The following is a 26871-nucleotide window of genomic DNA, read 5'->3' as shown; positions in this document are numbered from 1 at the left end:
ACACAGGAGAAATCCCTAACATTTGAATTTATATGATCAGTCTCATAATGTTCTATTACTTTTTCCATAAATTACGATGCACACTTCCTAGCGTACTATCAGTGTCCTCACCTGAGCTTTTCAAGAATCTACTGGAAACTTGAATGGACATTTGAAGTCATTTTGTGAACTTAATGTATTCATGACAATTACCTAGAGGGCTTTTTCAAAGTACAACATGGTGAAACTGCAAATGCTGGTAAAGAATACAAAATATTCTCTCTCTCCCTCCTGATTTCCGGTTTTTGTTTGTATTTTTACAAAAATAATGGGAGCTTATAATATGCTGCTGGCCCCAACTCCTGTCTTTTTTTTTTTTTTCTTGTTTGTACTATATCTTGGAGATCATTCCATATCAACACAAATTTCTCACATTCTTTTTTGTTCCTCCTCTGCACACTGCAGACTTTAAGTGACCTGGGTTCATCTTCCAGCTCTGGGGCCCTGGCATAAGTCCCTGCCTCTGTCTTCTTACCTGTACACTGAGATTCACAGCATCTTCTAAAGGAAATAAGTGAGACACTATCTGCAGGGTATCCAGGACAGTGCCAGGCATGCAGTGATGCTCAATGACTAGTAGTTATTAACATTCCTCCACCTTGTGGAACCCCTCTGGGAACCTGGCCTTTCATGGCAGATGTTGTGGGACTGCAGAATCAGACCAACACAAATTCAAATCTTGCCCCCAGATTTACTGTAAGAGAGACAAGGTATTTCCTAGGGGTGCACATATGTTATTTTACTAGGCTAGTTCCCAACTAATGGACATCTAGGTAGTTTCCAGTCTCTGTGATGACAAACACAGCAACAGGCCTACTCCTACTGTAGAAGTGAGGCTGCTGATCTAACCACATCCTGAGGTTGAGACGTGAGATCCCAGATCCACAGCCCCAGCTTCAGTTTACTTCCCATTCAACAACTCTGCTTCCCTCTCCCAGCCCTTTCAAGCTTTGCCCTTTGTCTTCTGTTTCCATTGTCTGCTTGACATGAAAAATGCACTTGGATAGGCCCAGCACCTAATTACTTCAAGTAGGGAAAACCACCTTACAAAGAAGATGAAATGATCAACTATGTGAACTTTAAAGCCAGCATACAATCTCATCATTATTATGAATTCACTGTAAGGAGTTTGTTCTTCCTAATTCATACCATAGAATATCCCAGTGGAGCTGCAGAGCCTAAAGAGCGATGAGCAAAGGGTGGAGAGTAAAAATCAGAGGAGAAAAATGGTTATTCTGAGAAATAGAACACAGTAAGACGACCCCCAACTCTGGGCTCCTAATACTGCCTGCCAACAGCTGCTCTTGGGCACCCAGAGATCTTCAGGCAGGCGAGGAAGATGAAATGTATACACAAAGAGCCCTTTGACTTACCCACTTTCCTTATACCCTGTTTATACCTAATCTTCTAGGATAAGTCAGGAGTAACCCATTTCTTTCTGAAGCCCATTCACTGCACTTGAATGACTCTCTCCACCCATCACTCTCAAAGGCCACACCTCCTTCATATAATTACATTACCCTTTGTATGTGAAGTTGATGCTACATGGTAAATATAATTCAAAGACTGACTGGTGAACTCACAGACTGGTCCACACTATGTATAGAAAGATCTCCTTTGGGTTTAGGAGAAAGTAACTCAAGTATATCAAGCCCATCCGTGTGTAAGACATGATGCTCTGCCCAGTTTAGACACCATCCCCATGACAACAGCCCTTGAGGTAGGAGGTAATACTCTCATTGGACAGATGAAGAAACTGAGGCTCAGGCTGGTGAAGTGACTGCATAACACTGCACAGTCAGTACACAGATGACTGAGGCTGAACTCAGATTTAACAGATGTTGCTCATCGGTATGCCAGTCTCTGCTCACACAGCTTGCCTGTCATCTGTCTCAAAAACATTTTTTAAAATATATTTTTGATTGCCACAAGCCAAGCTGGACTTCTGCTGACCTCACATCTGACACAATGTGCCAAGGAGAGCAAGTGCTCAATAAGTGATTATTACTTTCTTGACATTACTATCTCTCAGCAGCCCAGAGCTTTATACTACATCAAACAAAAATGTACTTCACTATATCAAAGCATTTCTCTGACTCTCCTGCCTTGGGCTGCACCCAGCTCAGTCCACCTAAATGTCGGTCAGCTACACACATGTGAATCATTTGCAAGGGGGTCCAGAGCTGTGTGGCACCATCATCCCCTAGAGGTGGCCAACAGACCTGCCAACTACAGAGTGCTCCTGCTGGGAGTCACAGAGTGTAGAACCTGATTCAGTGACCCCACCCCCACCCCAGGGGATGCTGCAGAAACCCAGTGACCCCAGGCAGGTGGATCAGCCATTCACTCCAGCTCTGTCAATCAGAGGTCCCAAAGAGGCAGCCCTCAAGCCACACTGGGCCGCTGGAATGTTCCATTAAGCACACAGAGGCTTTCTTCAAAACGAAATTAATTGCCAATACTTAAAATTCTGGAGTTTCTAAAAATATCCAAATGTAGTGCATCCTTTTAAACATTGAAGATTTGGCAACACTGGGTCTTCTCTTCTGCACAGAAAACACGGGCTTGGCCTGAGCAGTAGCTGTCTGTGTCCAGACCAGGCCGAACCATCCTCACTCAGAAGTCACTTTCACGACCCCTTGGGCACTGTTTCTGCAGCATCTTCCACAGATTGAGAGTGGGAATGCCAAAACGTCACCCCGACTTGCTTTCCAGATGTCTGAAGACCACAATGCAACTATTTCTCTCTCTCTTCATCAGTATGATATCCTTAAGAATTAAAAGCGCTGCATCAGACAATCACAGCATTGTTTGTCCACTGTAAATGGCTTCACCAGTTACTTTTCTTACAGCTAATTATGGATTATACCCAAACATTCTGAATTTACTGCCCTTCTTACAGCAGAAACTCTTCTGACAGGAGGAACCCACCGATGTGAGTTGCCAAGGACTTGTCAGAGAAAGGGCTGCACAAATATGCACTTTTCCTTCCTGCCATCTCCCCTCCTGCTTTATCCCCAAGCTCCTCTGCTGTTTAGATTTGCAGGAATGCTCTGGCCGCCTGCCCTGGCGCTGAACTCCTCTGGGCGGGACAGCGGGCAGGCTGGGTGCAGGGCTCCTGCCTCTGGAATGCACTTCCTCATAGAAGTGCCAAGGCCTCATCTTGGGGGATTCTAAACACAATGGCTTTTGAACTATTAGGGCATTTATTATTCCTGATTGAGAAATGAAAAAAACAGGTTTTCTAAATTTGCAGGGAACTGGGATGCAGATTAAGGGGAGTAGTCATTGAGTTTGACTGAATTACTTTAACTCCAGAAGAAATAAAAGAATGTCTTCTAAAGTAACAAGTCATGCAGTACAAATTAACGATATAAACTAACAAAAAGCAAAAGTCTCCTTTCTATCACAGCTTGTTTTTTTATTATCTATAAATGTCAAATGAGGTGAGAATTCAGGCCAATAACTCCTGGAACTGTAGTTCCAAAATTTTATTTTGGAGAGAATACTAGAATTCAACTTATGAAAATTAACAGCTTGCCTTATTAAAATTAAAAAAATAGTCTACCTTCCTTTTAAACCACAATCCCATTTTTGCCAAACACAGTACAATCTAATAAAATAAACTTTTTCTATGCTTTAAAATAAGCCTTCTACCATTTTAACTGTCAAAATTTTCAAATAAAAATTTAAGTAACTGTGGCAGAAATATTTAGTAAGGTAATACTTTGTTTTTTCTTTGATCAGTAAAATAACAATAATATAATAATAAACCTACTCTTTTGAGCTATTGTTCCCTCCTGCCCAGCCACCCACGAATGACTCTCAGGAATAGGGAGCTTTTGAGGGAGGGGCTGCTGTGGAGCTGGGAGGGTGGCAAGAAGTGACAGGACTGGAGAGCTGCCTGTCCTGGTGGAAAAGGGATGGTGGGGAAGGAGATGGAGGCTTGAGAGTGACCTAGTGACCTGCAGGCCACCCTCACAGCATCCTCCCCTCCAACCACCTCTGCAGCAGAGGGGACTGGCAGCCCGGTCTCTCTAGGCAGGCTTGACCCTGAGCACTGGAGGCTCCTAGGCTCACCAATGACCACCCTGCTCTCAGACACACAGTGGCCTAGCTTCATACAGAACCATCCACTTCAAGGACCTGGTGGGTGGGATAAGGAGCACAGAGTGACTGATGTAACTGAGGACAAGAGCGCCCTCTTCAAATGTTCAGCTCCAAGCTGGAACCCCACCATGACCTGAGGAGTAGGCGACAGCTGAGACTGGGTCTCCACAGGCAGGTTCAATTGAAGCTCAAAGCAGAGTACTTGTGATTAGAAGAACAAGAATATGTAGCATCTAAAAAAATTTAGAACAATATTATCCTTGCCCCCACAACATTCTTCATATGTGCATGACAGCAGCTGTAAATAACACGGCGTCACTGACGTATGCGAAATGGTCCTTCCCCACCGAGGACAATCACACTGTCAAGGGCAGGGTCATCCCTGGGTCCTCAGAATACATCACAGTTTTGTGGCACACAGTCTTGAAAGGCAGGCTAACAGTAATGCAAAATGCAAAAAAAGTGAAATGTACACATAGCCAGAGTCTTAGTTTTAAAATACAGCATTCTATGATCCTCTTCTTAGAATAAAAATGATGAAAATACACCACTGTTTAAAATACATATAATAAATGAACATGAATAGAGATACCACTACAAGGATATTCACCTTAGGTATATTTATAGTCTTCAAATTTTGAAACAGCATAAATATCCAAAAACTAAAGACTGGCTGAAAAAACTGTTATGCCAATGCATCTATGTAGCAGAAAATTATATAGACATTAAAAAGGTGCTGTATAAGAACACTTAAAACTTACCAGCACATATCCAGGACATATTATTAAATAAGAAAAGTATGTTGTAAAACATTGTCATATTACTTTTGCACCAAAGATACACAGAAGACTAGAAGGCTATATAATACAGTGTTAGCACTAGGAGAACAGAATTGAATATAAAAGATTTTTTTCTTTTGGAAGGGTAGGTTCTAAGGTTCCTAAATATTCTAAAGTGGGCATGCTTTTTTCTAATAATGAAAGTATAACATGTGCTGCATTTTTAAAAGTTCCTCAACCTGCTGCTGAGAGGCTGTCCTCCTGCAGCCTGGGCTGGGCATTAGCCACACGTTCAGCCCCTACCCTAGAGGGACTGCATCGTAACACAACGCTGGGGGCGGGAGGGGGAGATGGATAAGAGGGCTCCAGGCTGCTCTGTGAAAACTGCATTTGCCTACATCTGCATAAGCCAGGAGAGAAACAAAAACAAAACCCCTTGTCCCTAAATTAATCAGCTTCCGGAATTTGGGCTTCCAAGGAGACAGAGAGACAGACAGAAAGACAGTGTTACAGAGGCAGATATTGTTATAATAGCATATGATAAGAGGAAAGGAGGTTTGTGTAAAAACAACCTGAGCAGGTTTGTATAAAAAGCATATATGATTCCAGCATTGCAAGCAGAATAAAATGTTGATCTGAAGTAATGAATGCTTCTGATATTTTCAGTTGGTCTCAGAATAATTATATAATCTTGGCCAGAACACCTTTATAATCTCAGTTTCTCCCTCAGCTAAATGAGGATAATATTACCTACGTAGCAAAGTAATCTATTGCCAAATTAAATCATGTCATATTTTTGCCACTGTAGAATCATCAGAAATAATTTAATTTCCTCCCAGTCCAGTGAGAGGAGGGAACCCACAATCAGATTTAATTTCATTTTAGAAACTACAAGTCAGGTGACATCCTCACAGCCCACAGTGGTAGAGCAAACTCACTTTCCTCACAGGCATGGCATGAGGAGTAAATGAAACAAGGGCTGTCAAATGTTTTGCCAAGTGTCATGCAGTGTTCAGGTGTTAGTTACTGTTATTAAAAATTCCATTCACTTCATACAATATGGCAAAAAGGCCCAGGAGATCTGGGCTCTCGTCCCATTCCCCCCCCCACCCCCCCGTCTAGCTATTGGGACCATGTCCTCCCCATCTGTAAAATGGGAACATACTCTTTGCCCTGCCCTATCTCACAAGGTTACTGTGAGACTCAAATGAAATAATATATGTGAAAAGCCTGTGGAGAATGATAGGTAAGAGTGATCTATAAGCAAGCCACAAACCAAAGTCGGTAATACCACTTTGCGAACTCTGAGCATTGAATATGGATTATCACTGATTGATTAGGTGGTTTTATTAAAGAAGCAGCCCGCATTAAAAACAAAAAAATCTGAATAACCCAAATCTCCATCAACAGCAGAATGGATAAAGAAGTTACTCTACAACAGAAAACTTACCATAAGAAAAATGAACACACTTTGTATATACTACATATAACATGGATAGAAGTAAGACACAAAAAACACATGCCTTGATTCAGTCACATAACATTTTAAAAAGAGGCAAAATAAACTACTTTGTTCAGAGAAGGCTACCTGAGTGCCAAAATTATAGTGGAAAGTAAGGAAATAATCACGAAGTCAGACTGGTTGGGGAGGGAGAAGACGGTGAAGATGTGATCAAGCAAATAGGAGGGAATCGTGGGGCTGCAGGCTATGTAAAATTGTGTGTGTGCGTGCACACATGTGTGTATGCAAGCATGGGTATATATTTGTATATGTGTATATACAAATGCACACTTACATGTATGTGCACAGGTATATGTGTATGTATATTTTATGTACTTTATCATAGTTCCCAATGAATGATAATAAAAAACCAACTAAATTCTGTGCAGATGGCTATGTTAACAGTGTTTGTTTGTTTTAAAGACTTCTGCTAAAACTTTGTTTCAATTCCAATCTTAGATACACCAAACTAAGAAATCACCCAGTTGAGATTTTATTTAATCCCTTCAAAAAAGTCATTAGGTATAGTCATTAAGCAGGTTATTGTGATTCAAGTTGATTACCTGCCTATTTAATAATAATTTCTGATTGCTTGGACATTTTCTGGGTCAAATTAAAAATACTAGCATTAACAATTAAAAACCTACAGAGCTGGGTAGGGGGTATACCTTGGCAGTGTACTTAGCATGCATGAGGTCCTGGGTTCAATCCCCAGTACCTCCATTAACAACAACAACAACAACAACAACAACAAAAACCTACAGGGCTACAGTCAGCAGTTAAGCATATCTCACACCAACAGCCTAAGAGGAAACATAAGGTTACAACGATGAGTTGGGGGGCCTGTGACTTACCAGCTGGCTGTGTTTGCGCTATTCTCTTAGGGTAAGTCTTGCTTCGACTTCTTGCCACATTCTGATCTGGCCGGGGAAGTTGAATGGAAAGATCTCGACTCATTTGCAATGCTGTCCTGCCACTTGAAAATACAACATTTTGAGTAACACAGGTAAAACCACACAGCCATAAAATTAAGCCACAGCTCATGAAGAATACCTGCAAAGTATGGAGAGAAGAACAGACAGACTCACACAGACTCTAAGTTATATAGGGGCTTTCAATTGATTTTCATTGCAATGTTAACCAAGAAGTAATAAACTCTTAACAGGAAGGATTTAGGTGAGATAGAAGGGCCAACTAAAGAATGTCACTCGTGACAACGAATGTATGCATTTCATGTATAACTGAAAAATTGTGCTCTACACTGGAATTTGACACAACATTGTAAAATGACTATAACTCAATAAAAAAAAATGTTTAAAAAAATTTAAAAAAAGAATGTCGCTTGCCATCTGGTTCTGCAAGAATGAAGTCACCAGCCACTGTAGTTGTTGACCTTTAACACACCCTGACAGGACTTCAGGGCAGAGGTCAGGAATGAGGCCCCCTGTGCTCTGGGACAAAGTGCCAGAAGAGGCCTTCAGATAGTTAGGTGTTTACAGGAGAAAATTTTATAAGCCCAACTTCTTGCATCTTCTCATACCTAGAACGCACTAAAATCATTAATGGAGACATCTTCTCCTTGTGACTAGCAACAAACTTCAAGATGTGTGCCTGATTGCACACTAAATTCCTCAGAGCTATCTGAGAGGCTGGTCCCAGCCCACAGTCCTCAGCAGCCCCAAGAAAAACTTAACTCACAGCTCTCATGTTGTGTGTGTGTTTTCAGTCGACAGAAGGAAGATCTTTCAGAGGGAGAAACAGGAAAGAAGTTATTAAAGGAGGATTTACGTTTGGATTTGAGTAGAATGATAGGCTAGAAATAGAGGATGCTGATGGTCTTCCAGCTCTACAACTAAATAATAAAGAAACTGAGCTGGGCTAAATTACAAAAGGCAATGATTCTACATGCATCCATGTGTCCTGGTGCTGTGCTTACAAGGCAAGTAGTAGAGCCTGTCCCACTGGACCACCTGGTGTGATTTTACTTTGAACCCTGTGACACAGTCAACCACTGATTATGCCAACCTCACCTGCACCAGGTCAAGTGACCCGGGAGATTTAAAGCAGGACCAAAACCCTGTGCTCAGACCACTTCTCTAAAGAGTCTGTGAAGATGGAACAGGGCAATCTTTCCCCGGGGACAAACTAACTTTCTCAAGGAACTGTGTAATTTAATTCACTGAATTTCAATCAACATTCACCCTACTAAAAATTTATTCCACAGCTGCTGAATTTGAGCCAATGAACGACTCTGGCTTTCAAACACGAAAATAAATTTATGTACAGGGAAAATGCAATTTTAAACTTAATTTTTTAAGTTTCACCACAAGAAGAGTCACATAATGGGAAGAAAAAGTCTTTTAATGGCCCTAAATCCTATTCATCCTACGTTTACAGGATAAATATTGGTGGATCTCTCCCCAAGAAAGATTAAATGAGACTTATATAAAGCCAAATTCACCTCCTACATGCTTCTGTGTTTCCCCTCCTTGTTACCCCATCCACTTTTATTAGAAATAAAAAGAGGCTTGAAACATTTATAAACAGCAGGTTCTCATCAAGCTAATTGGGAACACTACTTGATATGAGCTACCATGGGAATTAAAATGACAGGTACCATCCATGAGTGTGCGTATTTCACATTCAAGGGTTCATGGAAATCAGGGGGAGGGGAGGGGAGCAAACTATGACAGATTTTCTTTCCCTTGAAATTGATTTCTTTCAAAAGTAGTGCATAAAGTGACACACATAGTAACATTTCCCCCTTGAAAAGTTAAAAAAATTCCATATAGAGAGCAAAATTCCATTATTATAAATGGTTTGGAGTATGAAGATAAGATCTACTTACAACAGATTTACTCTAACACTTGGAGAGGATGTACTTCATTGTTTGGAGGAAAAAATATTTGCCCTAAAAATGTAACCCAATATGTGGACCACTGAGGCATTTTATAATGAGATTTTTACTTTCTTATTCAATTTTTCCTCATAGTCTCTCAGGAATAAAGGAGAAATGAGAAAATCGTACCACAAGATTAATAAAACGAAAGTCCAGAAACATTAAACTCATCTGGCACCAGCTGAACGGGACCCAGGACGGGAGCAAGCTGTCTGCCCTCACGGTGGTTGGTACGGCATAGCCTGGCAGCCTGGGAGAAGGGACAGAGCATCGGGTCTGGCGTGACACCACAAGCCCAGTTTGAAGCACAGCTCTGCTGTGACTGAGAGGCTTTCCACAGGTTCTTTTTTAAATCTCCTAGAGCCTCATTTTCCTCATTTATTATTTCTATGTGTTCAGACTATTTCTGAGCAGGAATATTCTTGGACAGTATTCTTAGTGCTTCTTTGTAGCAGAAAGCACTTGAGAACTGCGGAGGTTTTCAGTGTCAGTGTAAGAACTCCAACACATGGTGGGTCTCCACAGTGACAGGATGGAACTTTGTCCCCAAGATCGCCCACTCCCTCACCCCTCACGCTATGGCACACACACTCACTCCCATTCTGTGCTGAGGGGCACTGTCAGCAGCCCTTCAGCTTCCAAGTGAGGGCACAATCGGCCATCAGCAGGGAAGAGGGAAAAGAAGACCAAACACACCTGGTTCAAATCCTAGCTCTGCCACTGACTGGTTCAAGGTCTTCAGTTCAGTGACCTTACTTTTGAGGGGCTCAAATTCTTCATCTGTACAAATGAGGATATGATACCTCCTTTGGTAGGTCATTGAATGGATTTAATAAAGTAACACATGTGAAAGCACCCGACACAGAGGAGATTCTCAGGAGAACTTGGTCTCCCTTCCACGCTTCAAGATATGTGGAAAGCTTATGTGACTGAAGTCCTAGAAAAAGGTCATCAGGTTCCCAGGGAGGGTTCTCAGGCTTGATTCTCATTTTTGGAGTATAAATTCTACACATCTCATTCATTCAGCAAAACTAGGAGTTCCCTACAAACTTAACAGGTAAAGGCAAGGTTAATTTTTAAGGGGCTCAGAGGAAGAGATAACAGTGTGTAATGAAATATTCAACCAAAGATTTAATCAATTTCTATTTCAGGTTATTGGTATCTGATAATAAGACAACAAAAGAATCAGATTGTCAGATTTCAGCTTGGTCTTTTCCCAAAAATGTAATTTTGAAAATTTGAAAGGATTACCTGCCACATATCACTAAAAATGTCTATTTTTTTCCTTCTTAAGTAATGACTAGATTTTCTAAAAGATGTTGGACTTTCCTCAGCATTCTGCAAGCCCCAACATCTTAGGGCAGGAGAGAAAGTAGAGCCTAGATCTCTGTCTTTCTCTATCACATACACCTACACACACACACACCCCCTACAATAAACACATATACTGGTTATGCTGTTCGTTATCCCCCGTGCTCCAAAAGCCTACAGGGTAAAGGAAGGAGTTGTCTCCAGAGCTCTGCTTCATTGCAGGGTATCTCCAGAATGTATCAAAAGAAAGGAACAGGCATATGATGTTTACTAAAGGCTGGTTGTTTTTTATTCTTTTGACAATTAACAGTCCATGTACTGGCAACCACCCAGCAGCCAGAGACCCATCCCTGCCTAAGCCTAGCTCTGGGCAGCAGGATGAAACATCTTTCTTCCAGGGATGGTATATTGTTAGTGCTTTTGACATACAGACACAGAGACTTGGATTTCATTAAGACTTACTAGGCAATTAACACCAGCCACAAAATTAGAACTGATTCAGCAGAGCTTCTAATTCTGCAAAGGTTAGCTTTAATTACTTTTATGGAAGAAATGATATTTAATATGCAAAATTCAATAACTTTCTAATAATAATTCCCAGTAGCCACAGCATTTGCATTTCAATAAATTTGAGAAATCAGGTATGGGTAAACTGGTGGAAACCAACTACAGCATACGTTAAACAGCATAATTATAATTTTAACAGTATGAACACTAAGACAAATGCTTCTTCACTAGCTTCACTTCAGTGACAAGGAGATAGATTTACAGACATTCACTCTGTAACCCTTGAATTGTGTTATGCCCCAGCTGGAAGAACAACCCAAATACTATTTGCTGTTCCTCAGTATCAAAGTAAATACTCTTTCCTTAAATTCCTATAATGATATCACTTTCTAGGGAAGAATGTTTTTAAACTGAAGTTTAAATTTTAGATTTCAATGAATACCTTTATACAAATATCAAGAACATCGATTATACAATGACACATAAATTTTACTTTAAGTCAGTAAATGAGTAATATATCCAAGTGAATAATTTGTAAAGATAAATGCACTGAACATTTAATATTAATCACTCTTTTATTGATTTATTAATCACTCTTTTATTAATTATCTCTGGGTTTCAAAGCAAGACAAAAAAAAAGTAGGTCACAAAGGAGAGGGATTAAAATCTGGCATGTTATTATCTTGCCAACACTGGACTCAACTTTATTTTTAAGACTCCTAGGTGATTTCATTTGGTGATGTCTCCAGTGGAACTGACAGCAGCGTGGCCCACTGCCTGAGTGGTGTGTTTATATCCTGCTTGGGTTTTACAGGGCCTGGGACCTGCCTCACTGCCTGAATAACACCGTAGCTCTCTGAAGGCAGAGGTGGTTAGACCTGGCTCTTTGTAAGTCTGACACCCAGTACCATTCCTTCCACATCACAGGCTCTCCACTTAATAGAACAAATTGAAACAAATCAAAAAATTCTTTTCAAAACATAGAAGGCTCCCATTTTCAATACTGGTATTAAAAAGAAGACACAAGTACCCACCGGGCTGCATGACAATCAGGCTTCTCCTGCAATATGTTAACAGTCTGTCTAATGGTTAACAGCGTGGGGCTCTGTAGAGTGCTAGGGAGCAGACCCCACATCACTGCTTCCTAGCTGGGTTTCCCTGAGAAGTGACTTGTGTTCTCTGAGCCTTAATTTCCTCACATATTAATGAGGATAATATTAACAAGGTTGCAGTGATTAAATGAAGCAAGAAATGGAATAGATTCAGCATAACGATGGTACTTAGTAACTGCTCAATAAAGTTTAGATATACTTGTCACCATATGTAGGCTTTAGGCTACAGGAAATATGGCTTTATCTACAACATAAAGTATACACTGTGTTACAACAGGGGATTAACTGAATGTCCTATGAATACCAATAAACTACTATTCGGAATATCTACTTTGTTTCATAATCACAACATAGAGATAAATGACAACTGGATCAAAATGAACTTCTGAAGATAATAAGCTCTACTATACTTTAAAAACCCTGAACTTAACCCAGCTAATGTAGACTTTAAATATAAACCTAGAAAATCATTTTTGTCAAGAAAGTTTTAATAAACTGTTATACTTGTGAAATTCATTGGCATTGTGGAAAAATAAGAAAAAATTAAATCACAAACTTTAATATGCATGACAGTTGCATTAAATATTTATTCATACACATACACACCCACGCCCACACACACACACACATCCCCCAAAGGGAAAAAATTCTATTTACCTATACCGGTGCTTATAACTCATAGATCCAAACTTGCTGAGTTTTCTTGACAATGAATTTGATTCATTTTCTGGCATTCTAAATGAATTTTTAAAGGAAAATTAAAGACTCATGCAACACTTAAGCAAAAGCTATGTAGAAATATATAATAGTGCAACACTGTTTAACACATCACTAAAATATTTATTCTACATACTGGCAGGAAATAATAATCAGTTATTTTGAAGCTAATACTTGAAACACAATGACATTCTAGTATTTTATACAGGTATAATATCAAAATACTCAAGCCTCCTGAAGACTATTAGATACACTTTTGCCCTCGAAAGGAGTCTTTCATTGTGAATCAATTTAATTTCTCCACTTAAAGTATCTTGGGGACTTTGTCACTACATTGATTTACCCGTGCCAAGGTTCTCACGGCAGTTAGCCACATGTGACATGATGGTTCACTCTTCTTTGTACCATATGCTCTGGTACTTTCCATTCCTGGGTAACTTCAACAGACACCTCGATGTCGAGTTCCCTGGCCCAGCCCCACTGAACGAAGGGCAATGTCTCACATTTTCTGGACCACAACCCTCTCTAAATACAAACTTCACAAAGGACACTGGTCATTTTACAAGACTACTTCTCTACCATCATGCTATTTGGGGAATTTTTCCTATACAAATCAAATAGGAATAAGGGGAAGAACTGACCTAGTTTTAAACTTACAAACAAAAAACAAAGCTTAATGTATTACATAACAAAATTCAGTTTTATCTTTACACCATAAGAATGTGAAACAGTATCCCCACAATCCAGTGGTCAATTCTCTACCCTCATCTTACTTGACTGCCCAAGAGCATGTAATGCAGTTGCCAGCTCCTTATTTATCACCACGACATCTTCCTCCCTCCTTTCCCATTTTCCCATGCTCTACTGGTTACTCCTCCTCATACTCCCCGGCCGGTTCTTCCTGTCCTCTAAATGCTGGGAGGGTCCCACAGCTCAATTTTTGGCCTTCTGCTTCTCTCTCTTCACTTTTTTCATAATTGACCTCATTCAGTCCCCTTTGCCTTAAATACCTACTAAATTTACATGACCAACCTTGGTCTTTCCAGTAAGCCTTGCATACTCCGTATCTCCACTCAGATGGCTAACAGGCATTTCAAATGTAGTATTTCCACAGTAGGACACTTAAGTTCCACCAATACCAAAGCTGCACTTGTACATAAACCTAAAAAACAATCGTCCTTGACCCTTTCTTACAGTACGAGCAAAGAAGATATGTATGTATGTGTGCGCATACACATATAATTCTCTGGATCCTACTAACACAAATATATATTATATTTGTATACATATTTGTATATATATTTATGTATTGTTTATATATTTATATATTTGTATTAGTATGAACCAGAGAATTAGGTGGCTGAAAAAAGAGAGAAACACTTCTAAATTTCTTCTTGTAGACAGAATTCTTGTTATAAAAGCAAATGTAATTTTCATTTATTAGGACAATGAACAAATGTTTCACATTAACATACCTAAAAAATGTATGATGTTCCACACTACACTTCCAAAGATGCTTGCAAGCAGTTTTACTTCGAGCTTCAAAAAAGAATGAGGTTTCATTGCACTGAGAGAGAAGAAGAGAATATGAATTAGTGCGATAACATTCTTCAGATGACAGCCACCCTCTAGGTACCATAAATTCAAAGAAGCAGATAAATTATTTTTAACACATAGAACAAAGAATAGTTATCTCTTGGTAACTAGTTTTGGAGACCTGCCTTAAAACCACTCTCAATCAATTAACGTATAAAATATTAAGTCCCATGTAAATCTGACTGCCATCACCCTTATTCCCTTCTTCTACATCACGCCATGACCACGGTAATCAGACTGATGGCACTGAGGCACTGCAAACTCTTCCGGCATAAATGGGCACCAGAACAGGAAAAATATTGACCGTGTGGAAATTAACTCCCAATAAAAAGAGAATACTCATAAATCCAGTTCTTAACTGTCTTCCTTTCAGAGATGTAGAGGCCACACTTAAACTGATGTCTAAAGAATCTCACGAGGGGCCACTGGGAGGAGGAACCACCACAGCAGTGTAATCTTGGCAAGTTACATGGTGTCCCTCATTCTGAATTTCTCCATTCTGCATCGTTATTGGGTGAAATAAAATAAATGATGTGATAGATGTAAAGCATCATATAATAGGCATACAATAAATTTTAACTATTATTTTAAACCAGTAGTTACTTAATTACTTATTCTAAAACATAAGAAACAAAGGCAATATAAGAGGTAATTTTAATTGTGCAGGAAAAGATACTTTTTTTTTTAAGTGACTGACTAGGAAACCAGGCAAAATAAAGTATCAGTACTAAAATAATAAACCACAAACTCTGTGAAGTTATGTAATTGCTAATTTTGTTTCAGATAAAAACAAAAACCAGTTCACAAATATAGAAACATCCCTGGAATGGGGTTTCTCTGGATTCATAAACACCAAATTGTCAATGCAGAGGAGTAACTGAAATGATTCCTCCCCCTGCACGCTCACTTTTAACAAGGACAGACATTTATGTACATGAAATTTCTCCCGTCCTCGGGCTGCCCCATTTAGGAGCTTATTTGCAAAATGAAAGGATGTGAGAAAGCAGAGCCAATACATGCATGTTACAGCAAGGCAACCTCGAATTCCAAAACCTTGTGAGGTGGAGGAAGGAACTCAGAACAATTCCCAGGGATCTGAGTTGGGTGCTGCCAAGTACTAAAATAGAGCAAGTGGGAAAACTGGGGATTTGGCGAGGGAATGGACAATAAGTTCAGGCTGTTTTGATTTTGAAGTACTCATGGAATTGGGAATTTCACGCATCCAGTGAGCCAGTAAACAGGCAGGGGTAGAGCGGAGGAAGGATGGTATCTGCTGGCACAGATGATTTCACCTCAGGGTCTAACAGAGATTATTCCAGGAGAGAGCGCAGAGCAGACAAAGGTGGAATCACAGTGAAGATGCTCGTGAAGGTGGAGTGGGAGAGGTCACAGTGGACCAGGAGGCGATGGTGTCAGAGAGGCTGGAGGAGAGGGCAAGTCTCAAGTGACCCAGAAAGGTCAGTGTTTGACAGGAGGTCACCGCATTTCACGGTGAGAAATCTTCAGTGGCTTTCGTGAAAGGGGTAGGAATTACAAAATCAGAGATGAAGAAGAAAAGGTAATGAATTCAGAAAGTGCTTTCCTCAAAAACAAAAGAAGTGGGGGATGGGGGTGGAGGGGCAGTGCAGAGGAAACCACAGAAAGTCCCTCCGGGCAGGGTGGGAAACCAAGCCTCCCATCAGGAGGTGGAAATGCTTAGAGGGGAATTCCTCTTCTTTTCTTTTTAAAATATATACACATGGTATAAGCACCAAAGGTTAACAAAGTGGATACACAATGATAACTAAATCTCCCTCCCACTCTCCCCAACTCCCCTCCCCAGAAGCAACTATTAAGAGTTCCTTATGTAACAGGTCAGTGTTCTTAAGGTCACTGGACTATCCAAACATAAAACACATTTGTTCATTTGTTTTAAGATAACTTTGCATCTCTTTGCCCTGTATCAGAATAAGTAAGATAAGGCAAGTACAGGAGAGGACGCTCCTCCCCTCCCTCAACCTCCACCTTCCTCGGTGTATGCACCCCATCTCACTGAGACTTTCCACAACCCAAGCACTAAGTGGGACAGGACGCAATGGGCACTGTCACCGACAAGAAATGGGGACTGTTGACTACTCTGTGACACAGACACCTTCACATTTTAGCAAAAGCATCCACAAATAAGGGGGAACTGACATACCTAAATCAAATTTTCAGCAAGTTATTCAATTACATATAATGCAGATTTCCAAAAGGGGAGGAGAAACAAAAAAGGAATCAATCTTGAAAATAAAGCAAATCTCCTTAAACTTTTCTTGGACTGGTTTTCACTTTATTCTTCACATACGTATCTGTATTATTTTGCTTTTCAAATAGAGACCTGGTCACAGGAAATCTAACTTTAAATATATTTTTTAAAACTACCATCACCTAATGAAAGGATAAAAGGTATTTAAGATCCAACCAGAACAGGGTTTTCTCAAGTTTCTTTGTGTACAAATATATTAAAGGAACAAAAGAGCCTCCCACAGGCCTCCTAAATATTTCTGCCCTGTGCAAATGACAAGTATAAACTCATTCCCCATTCACAGAAGGCTTTAACACCAGCTGCCTGTTTTTTCCCCATTGTTAGCAGAATGACCCAAATACAAAAAAGAGCATTGCGTTAATACAACTTAAAAAAAGAGCCAGGTATTCTGAATAAATTCTGTGTATTTTTGCCACTTATAATAACTACTGGCATAACTGTAACTGATGTGACATTCAACTGTCTTTTCTTTCATGGCTCTCCTACCTACTCAACGTTTTCCAAACAGACATGGACAATTAGCACCTTTCCATTCGTTCATACAAAGATGAGTAGCTGCTTAAGAAGTTCTTTCCAATCTACCGCTAAAATACTTTATCCAAGCATTCAATGCTTGCTTTGGGCAAAATTACTCAAACACCTGCATAGTTTTGGCCATCTCATGCCATAAGCAAAGCTACAGTCTGAATCTTTTTTTTTTTTTTTTTTTGGAGGGGATGGTAATTAGTTTTATTTATTTACTTAGTGGAGGTACTGGGGATTGAACCCAGGACCTCATGCATGCTAGGCGTGCACTCTACCACTGAGCTATACCCTGCTCCTCTTGAATCTATTTCTTATTTTATAAAGGGATCAAGCTTAAATCACCTCTAATTCAGATACCACATGGGGCTTCATCACACTGAGGATGTCTAAGTAAACTCAAAGTCCTGATTCTATCACTTGGAAGAATTCAGGACCTGGATCATACTGATGAATTTCCAACCTAACTCTCCTTGTTCTTCTCAGCCTCTTTTCCCATCTTTGCTGGCTGTGTTTCTCTGTGCATGCTTGAAGAAATAAGTCTACTTGAGCCTGGCCTTTCCGCAGTGTACTGACGTCACTGACAGGGCCATGGAGGGGCTCACACTGCACGTGGCACAGCAGCTCACTCTCCCTGGGCCAGCTCCAGCCTCATGGCCTCTCCCAAGCCCAACCTGCCTTGCCACACACAGCCCATACTTCAGCCAGGTCCTCCGCTTTGGTCTTGAGAAGCAGTCACAACGGACAGTCTGCCCTCCCCAGCTAGAATTACGGGGATAAACATCTTCTTAATTCTGTTATTATACATTTGTCCCACCTCCAAGGTCACTAGAAGTAACCTCAGGTACACTGCACAGGTCAAATATTTAAGAGCCAAAGAGATTAGTACGCCTAACAATAGTAAGATGCAATCATTATACAAATGTTGGAAAGGCCTGCAGCAGAGAGGTTTCCTATCAGGAGAGGCTAAAAGAAGTCTATAGCGTTATGGCCTTTTTAAACATTCAGTCTCTGTAAGATTTTTATGTACTTGGCAATAGTTAACTTACTTTAGGCATTAGGTGGAAAACAAAGTCAGGGGGCTAATAGCAAATGACTGAAAGAACTTAATTACTGATAAAGGAAGGCAAGTGGTGGAACCAAAAAAAAACAAAAAACCTTCAACTGAAAACAGACACCAAAGAAATATCACAAAATTTTAAGTGTTTTGAGAAATTATATCTTTATAAATGGTGAGCCTGAATGACTGCAGTTGTGCAGTTGTAAAGACTAAACTTCATGTCGCTGTGTGTGAGACAGTGCACACAGTGTTTGTTTTAATCACTTTCCCCATATTTTCCATGGCTTTCCTATCTAGGCAACCCCAATTCAAAGTCAGATAAAAAATTCAGAGTAAGTCCTGCAACAAAAAAAAAATTATCAACCTTGTTATTATTTGGAAAGGGAAGTTAGAGGGAATTTTAAAACAATGAGTAAACTGTTACCTTGTTCTTTCAAGCTTTCTCTTCACATTGTGCTCCCTTAAGAGTGTCTCTTACAACATTAGCGTCTTGTGATATTGGCATAAAAAAAACTTTCATGGGCAAGTAAGTTTGGGAAACACTGGGTTAAACACTCAGACTTTTTAATGTGCTAATGTGTTCTGTGAATCTCCAAGAGCTAATAAGGTAGCTGGTGTTTCCCTGATTTATATGAGCAAAAACTTTCTTTCAAGTACTCTGATTTAGAAAATATTACACTACACATAAACACCCCTACACCCACAAACCAGTTTTTTTTTAACTCTTTTTGAAGTGCATATAATATGCTTTGAATTAAAAATCAATGTTCATTTCAACAGAGCACTGGAAGAATAAAATCCATTTCCATTCCTGCATTTTACAATAAAAGAACAAAAACAGCAAAAATATTTCAGGACTGTCAGCTGTGTGGATTATATTCCAAATTATATACTAAACATGAAAAATTTTTTTACCTCTTTTACAGATGAATAAATTAATTGCTTGATGAATAATTGTACATAACTCTTTCTAGTTCATAGAAACAAAATTATAGAGTTGGAAAAGATGTGTTAGATTGTGTTGTATTTCCTCCTTTTTCTTTTCCTCCCAAAAATTCAAAAGGAGAAAGTATGAGGCAAACACTGAAAAATATTTATATAATGTTTCAGTAAACTTTGAAAACTACTATAGTGAGCTTATTCTGCATCCTATTTGGAAAAATTCACAGATGCAATCCCAGGATTCCAGATGTTTTGCTTTTGTTATTGTTTTTACACTATCTTTTCCTCATCTGCTCTTTAGAGAAACTGTAGGATTTCCTAAGTGTTATCATTTATCTCTTATACTTGCAGATTCAAGTTTTTAATGATAATTAATCCTTACTGCAAGTCTTACAAAGATTTTTTTTTTTAGTTTTTAAAAGGTATATCTGGTAAGATCTACTGATACTTTAATGTAAAAACATTTTACAGCAGGATTTAGAAATTCCTTCCAATGGCTCATGTGTTTTAATTATGGAGAAACATATATCCTAGCAAATGAAGCAAAGAAAATTCCATGGTCCTAGAAGACCTGAACTCCCCTTCCCGCCTTGACAGAAGCTACTTGCCAGCCAAGACTGGTCAAGAACAAGGCGTTCCCACGCAAAACCCTAGAAACTCTACGTGCATGAGGGCAAGATAGTTTCAATTCAGAGACAGGTCCCAGGTGCCCATTACAAGTCCAAATTTGGACCAGGTTCGTTCAACCTCACAACCCTATAAGACAGATTTTATCATCTTCACTTCGTAGATAAGGAAATGCAGGTTAAATGTTGTTCAGAAAATAGTCCAAAGTTAGAGAAGTGGGAGATCTGGACTTAAACCACGCTATTTGACCACAAGTCTAGTAGTTCATCACTGAATCTGAAAGACTTCAAACCAAAATGTCATATGGCATCAGGATCCAAATGTTACTAACAGAGCCACACTGGTGAATACTTCAAGGAGTATCTAACACCTATAGTTTCAGGGACATGCATATATTTTAGATGAAATGCAAAATGACACAAAACCTGTAGGCGGAGGTGGGGTGGTGGAATAGGATGGTATCTAACACACCTACACATGCACTTACCCTGTGACTGAGCATTCCTACTACTGGGAATTCGCCCCAAAGATACCTCTCCAACAATATAAAAATACCTAAGCACAAAGTTATTGATTGAAGGAAAACTTGTAATTTGAAACAACCAAGAACTACCTAAATGTCCCAGCATAGAGATTGGTTAAGTAAACTGCAGTACGTACACTCAAGGGAGTGCTATGCAGCTGTACAAGGGAATAAGAAAGCTCTCAATGAACTGATATAGAGAGACCTCTAGGATATATTACTAAGTGAAAGAAAAAGTACAAAATCACATACAGCATGCTGTATTTCACGTAAGAAGGAAGGAAGAAATTTTAAATATGCTTCTCTTTACAAACAGAAACACGGGGAGGTGGATAAACCATAAAACACTGAAGTTGGTTACCTACAAAAGGGTGAGGGAATAGAACTGAAGAAATATGGGAATTAGTGATACTTCTGAGTGTGCCTTCTAGCATGCTAATCTTCTACATCTTCAAAAAATGAAATCAAATAAAAGAAGACGTGAAGGGGGGACCTGTAGGTGAAAGCAAACTGAAACAGGTAAACCTAACTGGATCTCAAATGAATACCATAACCACAGGGATAAGGAAGGAGAGAAAGAGGGGCCAACTTGAGTAAATTTTGAACACGGTATTGGACTCTATGCTCAATCCTGGCAAGGTGGTGTATGTGAGTGAAAGAACTGCAAAAAAAATACCATCAATTTTAGTGGTTTGACCAAAGCAATTCTGAAACTATTTGAGATGTAGTTCGGATTGATTAAACAAGTCAATATGTTACTCTTGCTGGGAGCCAAGGTTCTCATGGCCAAAGAAAAGCTATACAAACAGGCAGTGAGGGAAGAAAGAGCAAGCCCGGTAGGGATGGATGCAACCTGGCGTCATGGCATGAACTTATGATTTCCACAATGTGCAGAAGCATGTTCATATGTGCACCTGTGTATGAACATATGTACTTGTACTTATATTTGCATGTATGTGTATATTCATGCATGTATTCCCCAGCTTTGTCCATTAGAAAAGCCAAGAAGCAAAATCACCCCAGTAGCAATGACCACACCTCACACCCAGATCCTGACCCTTCCCCCACTAACAGGAACCAGAGCTCTTTGGAGAAATGGCTGATAACAGGGAGGATGCAGGGGAGGTGCAAGATGCACGTGAAATACCATATTGTACCAAAAAGGAAGAAAGTGAACAAAAGAATGGTAAGGGCAGGTCAAAAGGGCGCAGGAGCCAGATTAAAGGGGCTCCCACTGGCCAAATCTAAGACAACTTCAATACCAGAACAGTATGTATAGTAGTGTATTATAAACCACCGAAAAATAGGAATAAATAAGCCCATGCCAATAACAGAAATATATTAAAAAGAGAGACGGTGAGGCTCCTGCTGGCAGTGGAATGCCAAGGTCTGACTCATAAACGTGGAGGCAGTGGGAAAGCTAGAAAATCAGCATCTTGCAAGCACCCTTGTAAAATACCACATCAGGCAAGAATCTTCAATGAATGCTAGACCTATGGGGAAATTTGAAGAGCAGGGTATTTGCACTGAATTAAATTATCCCTCCACAGATTACTTGTTAGTTGCAAAGGAGAAAAAATAATAATAATTTTCCACTGTAATTATACAGTGGAAAATCAGAACAACCGTGACTGGATAATCAAACTTAACTAACGTGAGGCAGATGGTGGTCACCATACGCCTCCAGTTGTGAGGCCCCGAGAGGGACACAACTTCACCTGTGCTGTTTTCCAGCTGAGAACGCAGAACCTCATCTCATCACAATGGAAAAGCAGACAACTATGAAATGAGCAGCTTTTTACAGCTGACCCTTGAGCAACCAAGGGGTTAGAAGTGCCAACCTCCACACGGTCAAGAATTCTGTGTAACTGGACAGTTGGTCCTCTGGATGCAAGGTTCTGCATCTGTGTGTTCAACCAACCAAGGACTGCAGAACACCTGGAGGACCTATTTAGTGAACAAAAATCCACCTAAAGGTGGACCTGTGCAGTTCAAACACCTGTTGTTCAAAGGTCAACTGCATTTTCAAAAAGTAGGGTAACATTGTATTCTAAACAATGTCACCGTCATGAAGAACAAAAATGCTATGAAAATGTTCCAGATTAAAGGAGGCTAATTTGATTCTACACTGAAGTGGGAAAATGCTGCAAGGAACTTTACTAGGTCAACCAACTAAATGTCCCAGCTGGAATATAGAAAGCAGACAACAGAAGTATTATATCAACATAAATGTATTAAGTTGATAATGGTACTGTGGTCACAGCAGAGAACATGCCTATTCTTAGGAAATACACACTGAAATTTTTAGAGACATATGACACAGAAACTTACTGTTCAGAAGGGATTTTGGGGGTGTGTGTGTAGAAAGAGAGAAATAAAAAATTTTTTTTAAATGGAGTAAAATGTTAACAAGTGAATGTGAATAACAATAGATGACCATGTTTTTTGTAATATTTTAATGTTCACAATTTTCTGTAATTTTAAAATTACTTTCAATTAAAAACAATTTTTAAAAATCTATAGTTCTACTTAAAAGGTGAAAAGAACCCCTCGCTTAACGTAAGCAAGACCTCACGGGCTTGTTGACCAACAGTAAGAACTCCTGGCGACCATCACTTCCCGTGTACTCTTCTCAAAACGGGCTGCGAGTTCGGCCAAGTGGGTCCAATTACGCGTAGCCAGAGCTGCCAGAACCTTTTGGTTCTACATCCTGTCACGCTGGGTAGGTTTAGCTGAGGTTAGCTCCATGACACATTATACGTAAAAGTAATCCCAGCATCTTTTTTTCTTTTTCATTTGTTCAACAAATGTGCTTAGTACACGCCAACTTCCGGGCCTACTGTGGGGACTGCATTCTTTCCATGCTCAGGAAACCAAGAAATTTGGTTATGATCCTAAACTCCTCCCTATTTTTCACAAAAACATTCAATCTGCTACCAGTCAGAAGCAATTTTATCTCCTAAATGTCTTTCAGACCTGCCCACTTGCCTCCCTCCTTGTGGTGACCACCCTGTCACTGGTCCCCTCGATCAGTCTGCATTCTCCTGACTTGTCTGTCTCTGTTCTCACCTCCAGGAGCCACCCCGCAGCCAGAGCGCTCTCTCTGAAACGTAAATCTGATCACAGTGGATGAGGCCAGGGGCTTGATGTATCACCAGTCCCCACACGAGTCCTCCAGTCTGCAAGCAGCACCAAGACGAGGCATGTGGACACAGGTAGGAGAGGCCCCGCCCAAGAAAGATGGGACTGAGCTGGTGCCCTGGGACCACCTCTCTTTCCTCAGGCTTTCTACCCTCATCACCAGGGTGGATGGCAGACAAGGAAAACCAACCCTCACTCCCTTCTAAATTTCACAACCTCTACATCTCCGTGTGCCTTGACTCCTCGGCACCCAGTCTCACTGTGCCTCCTTCTCTGTTTGTCAGTCACTCCCATATCATGCTCAGCATATTCCTGGTCTGTCCCCCTCTCCCACTGCTACCCAACTCCTGAAACCCTCCCTTGGTGCCCCCTGGAATCCACAGCCTACTGTCAGCAGAATCCCCGTACTCCAATCTTTTCTCTTAAACTGGATTCACTCTCTTGACCCAGTAAACCTCAGCTCTGCCCCGAAGGCAGCACCCACTGCAGTCTTGCCAAGTGGTGCTGTGTCTCTGGCCCCCTCTGTTCTCGTATCACTGGATGCGGGACATGAGACACCCTCCCTGCTCCCCACTGCCACTTTCAGACCACTCTCTCTCCTTCCCCCTAAGTCTCCCAGCTTTGAACCTTATCAGAGCACATCACCTGCAGTCCCTGTGGTGGCTGCCATCCTTGAAGTCTCTCCCTCACATGGTGATGCTGCTACAGTCTCTGTCACTCTCTCCAAACTACTCTTGGGTTAAGTACTGGAAATTGCAATACATAAAGAAATGGTTCCTCCCACACCCAGACATCTCAGTTCCCAGAACTTCTCTCCTCCAACAAGGCTGTACTTCTCCTCCCAGCTCCTCGCTCCCGAACTCCTAACTCCAGGGCAGGGTTTCTCAGCTTCAGCACCGCTGACACTTGGGTGGAGGGCCTTCCTGTACCAGTATACAACATTTTGTAAGACGTTTAGCAGCACACCCCTCCTCTACCCTCTAGAAGCCAGAAGCATCCCTGTTCCACCTGGCACTATGACAACCAAAGTATCTCTAGATGTTGCCGAGTATCCCCAGGGGCGAGAGGTAACTGCCTCCAGTTAGAACCACTGCCCTAGGACTTTCCATTTACAATAACTCAAGACCCTCCCTAATCTCAATGCCTAGCCCCCACTTTCTGACCACCACCCTCTCTCCAGCTCCTTCCTTCCAATACTCTACCCCCATCAATCTCTCAACTAAACCAGGTCCTCCACCCACAGATCTGACCACTCTTTCACTGTCCTCACTCATCTCCTTATTCAGTTCTAACTCCATGTGAATCATTATAATCGCCACCCCCTCCCCCCACTGGGCTCTCTTGCCCTTCTCTCTCTTTGTACTGTTTTCTTGACAAACCAACTCCCTACTTTCTGCAGGCATGTACCAGTGCCACTGAACGTGGCTGGGGAAAAGCACACCGGGAGGAGGCTTGCTTTAAATTCAGGACCCTCGACACTACGAGGCTATCACAGGATGTCATCGAACCGCACCTCCCATGTCCATTTTCTTTCTAAAATTATTATTTCATATCTTCCTCTTCCTTCACATCCCAACATGTCCTCCCCAATCTCAGTCTCAGCTGCTCACCATGTGACCCAGTTTCCTTGAAATAAAAAGCAAATGATCGTAAGACAACTGCCCACCTACCTTAATCTACATTCCCATGTTCCATCTTCCTGTCTGCAAACCGTAGGTGAACTGCCCTGGCTGCCCTCTAAAGCCATTTCTATCCCTTCATGTACACAGTGGCTGTCACACCCCATCATCTAGTCAAGCAGTATCATTCCAGCAATTCTCTTTCTCCAACATCAAGTTTTTACCACGTATTGGATCATTCTCATCAGGGTATCAATGTGCTATTATTTCCTCCAAATCCCAAGGCAAAACAAAACACACCTCCTCTTGGCCCACTGCCCACCAGCTATCTTCCTATGTGTTCCCCTTTGTGCCAAGACTCCTCAGAAGGGTTCTCCACACTTACCAGTTCCAATTCCACTCCTCCTATTACCTCCTTTTCTTCTAGTTAATATGCATCAATTTAGGTGTTCATTCTCCTATTAATGAACTTCTGTGTTATATATTTTTTACTTTCCCATAAGCATTGCAATGAATATACATGCCCCCTGTGATTCTCTAGGGTACACAGACCTATGAGGGGAGTTACTGGGTTAAATCAATGACCTCCTACATTCCTAAATCTAACGGTCAGTTCTCAGTCCTTATCTGATTTGACATATCAGGATCACGGGACACCTACTTAACACATGAATTTTACTTGGCAAAAGTGAGGGCAATTTAGTATTTCTCTACCTTCTTAGTGGTTCTTTCTTAGCCTCCCTTTCTGGTTCTTCCTCTTCTGTTCTTACTGACACTCATACTCCTAGTGGTCTCATACCGCCTCATGGCTTCGAATACCAGGGCATGTCAACAATTCGCAAATTTAAGTACTCTGCCCAGACTTTGGTCCTGAATGCCAGGCTCATGCAGCCCACTTATTCAATGTCCCCACTTAGATGTCTAACAGACATCTCAGACTCAGCAGGTTAAAAACGGGGCTGCGGACCTCCCGCCAAGCCTGCTCTACTCACAGCCCTCCCCACCTCCCTTGATGACATCTCCACGCTTCCTGCCTTTCATGCCAAACACCTTGAAATCACCAGGACGCCTCTCTCTCATACCTCCCCACATCCACAAAACCATGTAGCTGAATCCAGACTCCAACAGCTTCTCAGTATTTGGAATATTGTTACCCTGGTCCAAGCCACTATCATCTCTCACCTGGATTTTTTTTTTTTAAATAAGCATTAGCCGTTGAATGGGTGAACAAGCAACAATCTTGGCACTCAGGGAAGATCAACCATTTGATCTAAACTTTTAAAAAATTTAAACCCCTAGTAATAAACACATTCTTAAAACCAAGAGTTGACATATAAATGGTAAAACAATAGTGGTATTTCCATTAAAATCAAAAACCAATCAAAGATGTCTGATATTGCAAGATCACTTAACAGTCTTCTGGATGTTCTGACCAAAACTATAAAGTATGAAACTTCATTAAATAACAGAAACAAGAGAATAAACTACTTTTATTTGTGAGTGATACAACTATATACCTACAAAAATTTATAAGACTCAAATTAAGAACTCTTGGCTAGAATACAAGAATTCAACAAAA

The 26871-nt window shown here is 40.7% G+C and overlaps 1 protein-coding gene across 3 annotated transcripts in view; it reads right to left on the bottom strand.

The window, feature by feature from the left end:
- Positions 1–26871, bottom strand: part of EPB41L4A (erythrocyte membrane protein band 4.1 like 4A) — a 217768-nt gene that overhangs the window by 53168 nt on the left and 137729 nt on the right. For all 3 annotated transcript variants that reach the window (XM_010987509.3, XM_010987510.3, XM_064483177.1), the window contains exons 10-12: positions 14451–14542; positions 12916–12993; positions 7284–7405 (exon numbers count right to left, since the gene is read on the bottom strand). In XM_010987509.3, coding sequence (XP_010985811.1) covers positions 7284–7405; positions 12916–12993; positions 14451–14542 — 292 coding nt within the window. The remainder of the gene's footprint in view (positions 1–7283; positions 7406–12915; positions 12994–14450; positions 14543–26871) is intronic.

This window comes from Camelus dromedarius, chromosome 3, assembly GCF_036321535.1.
Source record: "Camelus dromedarius isolate mCamDro1 chromosome 3, mCamDro1.pat, whole genome shotgun sequence".
Classification (NCBI taxonomy): Eukaryota; Metazoa; Chordata; class Mammalia; order Artiodactyla; family Camelidae; genus Camelus; species Camelus dromedarius.
Note: the sequence above shows the minus strand (reverse complement) of the source record. Positions and strands in the feature narration are given on the sequence as shown.